At 43.2% G+C, this 2,655-nt stretch overlaps 1 protein-coding gene across 1 annotated transcript; it reads right to left on the reverse strand.

Annotated features, from left to right (window-relative positions):
* Positions 1–208: 208 nt before the first annotated feature.
* KCNF1 (potassium voltage-gated channel modifier subfamily F member 1) lies at positions 209–2,203 on the reverse strand. The gene has a single exon (XM_044292034.1). The coding sequence runs from the start codon at positions 1,784–1,786 to the stop codon at positions 338–340; it is 1,449 nt and encodes a 482-aa protein (XP_044147969.1). The 5' UTR covers positions 1,787–2,203; the 3' UTR covers positions 209–337.
* Positions 2,204–2,655: the final 452 nt, after the last annotated feature.

Below are 2,655 nucleotides of genomic sequence, written 5' to 3' on the forward strand. Positions count from 1 at the left end.
CAAAGGATAAAATATAATCTTATCTACATCTGTATATTACACACCTGGCTTATTGTATGAAATCTTTAAGACTCCTGCACAGGGTTGGGTTATGGCACTCTTTATTTAAAACCATATGTATATATTGTTATTGTACATACCACAGGACTGCCACACATGGAGATGTCAAATAGTTCACTTCATTTTTATTTTTTTAGTTTTTTTTTATCTGGTAGGTCCATGTGTTTCCTTTGTAACATGTCCTATACAGATGAAGAGGAGTCTGTTCCTTGCACCAATGTTCTGATTATAATATCATTATTAGTATTATTAGTATTATTATTATAGTCCTCTTCTGTTATTTGCAGCTCTGTAGCCTTGTCCTGTGATGTTTCTCCTTAGACAATACTGGAATGAAAGTGTCACTATGGGAGGCTTTGAGGTGACTCCACATATTCACCTCCTCAGACCTATGTGCGTCACTTTTGAAGCCCCTGAGATCCCCTCCAGAAGAATAAAGTTCCATCAATTCCAGTTCATGCTTAGTAGCAGTTTCCAAAACCCTCTGTTTGTTGTAATACTTGACAAAGTTATTGATGATGGGGTGAATGGGGAGAGCAATGGCTATCACCCCACAGAGAAAACTTGTAGCTGCATTGAGTTTTCCCAGAGTGGTTTTCGGGTAGATGTCGCCATATCCAACAGTGGTCATGGTAATGATAGCCCACCAAAAGGACTGAGGAATGCTCTTGAACAAGGTTTCTGGGTGGCTTTGCTCCATTGTGTATCCAAGGGCTGAGAATACAAATATGCCCACTGCAAGGTACATCAAAAGGAGCCCTAACTCCTTAAAACTGCTCTTCAGGGCATAGGTTAAAGTCTGTAGACCAGAAGAATGTCGAGCAAGCTTGAAAATCCTAGCAATCCTCATAATTCTCAATGCCTGGACTGCTTGCTGGACATTAGTCAACTCCATCATTCTTGTCCCCAGGTGTGTCAGGATTAGGCTGACATAAAAAGGCAGAATGGCCAACACATCGATGATATTCATAAAGGAGAGAGCAAAGTGTAATTTGTTTGGGGAGGACATCAGTCTTAGGACATATTCTATTGTGAACCAGATAATACATGCAGTCTCTATGTGGTCCAGGGAAGGGTGCTCTACATGGTTCCCCTCAGAGTCCTCCACCTGAAGATCTGGGATGGTTCCCAAACACATGACAATGGAGGAGATAAGAATGAAAAGAAATGATAGAACTGCAGTAACCCTGGCTGGGAAGGAGGACTCTGGCTTCTCCATGAACTTCCAAACATACTTCTGAAACCTTTTCCATCTACTCTCTGATGTGTCAAATCCCAAGTCATCAAGAATGGTCTGAACCCTCCTGGCTATCTCCTCCAATTCCTCCTTCTTCTCATTGAGGTGAATTTTGCAGCACTCATCCAAAAAACACAAGTCCACTTTCCAGAACTCCATTTCATTCTGGAAACACATAGGACATATTCCCTTCTTCATATGCACCTCCCCATAATAATAAACCTCCATTATACACTTGAAGGCATCAGGGTCCCTATCAAAGTAAAATTCCCTTTGCCCTGGGTCATAATCATCACACAGAGCGAAGATGGCATCATACCCCCCAGTTACACAGTTCATCAGCTCTGCCAGTCTGGTCTCTGGGTACCTGTTTAAGATATCACCATAAAGGATTTGTCTAATACCTCCAACATTGACTATAATTTCTACCTCTTCACTGCAGTCGGATCCACTCCCATTCAGTTCTTCCAAGCTGGAGCTACCAATCATTTTGAAAAATCGGTCACTTATGGTCCAAAAGTTTGCAAATTATTAGAGTATTTCTCCAAATGCTAAAAACCAGAGGAGGGTGTGAGAATACATCAATGGGGAACACCTTGAAGGATCTTCCTTGGACTCCACAGCTAATCTCATGCAGACAAGTTCTTTGAGGAAAGCATAGGAGCTACAAAATGTAGGTCTCCTCACTTAGAAGGTGCCCATTTCTTCTCTTGAGGCTGCTCAGCTCTCTAGTGAATCCATAAATGTGCAGCTAGAACAGCTTTCCCAGTCTCTGCGCTGATTGATGCAAGAGCAGAATAACAGATGATCAACAAGGTGGTCCCTGCAGAAACAAGCCTCATTCACCAGTGCACAGCCATCAGCAGCATGTACTGGAGCATTCAGGAGTCCCCGGGCTGATGTGAAGGCTGGCAGAAGCTGACACTGAGCAGGGGAAAGTTGCACTGGCTTTTCCAGGGCTTGCAGGAGAAGAGGACAGGAATCCCAGTGTGACGTCAGGACCCTTTAAACAGGCTTCCCCCTCCTGGTGAGCTGAAGAGAGAGAGAGAGCAGCAGCTGCACTCACTTGTCACTGTGCATGCCAATTAATAGGGGATATTCTGTATAATGCAAAGGAAAAAGACACTAGAAAGGTAGACGGAGCCGGGGAGTGTGGAAATAGACGAAAAAGGGTAGGAGATATGGTAATAAGGAGGGTTGTGAGAAGAGGGCGAGAGGAGGGAAGGCGATTTGGGAAGATGATAATGGACTCTTTCAAACGAGCATATTTGTAATCTGTATATGACATGTATTTTGTGTGCTGGAATCCTCTGCTAATGTTGATGAATAGGGCTATTCAGATGGGCGTATCATTTCTG

The sequence above is a fragment of the Bufo gargarizans genome, chromosome 4 (genome assembly GCF_014858855.1).
Source record: "Bufo gargarizans isolate SCDJY-AF-19 chromosome 4, ASM1485885v1, whole genome shotgun sequence".
In the NCBI taxonomy this organism is placed as follows: Eukaryota; Metazoa; Chordata; class Amphibia; order Anura; family Bufonidae; genus Bufo; species Bufo gargarizans.

Coding starts and splice junctions, on each gene's coding strand:
- KCNF1 (XM_044292034.1), bottom strand. CDS start 1,786: ATGATTGGTAGCTCCAGCTTGGAAGAACTGAATGGGAGTGGATCCGAC.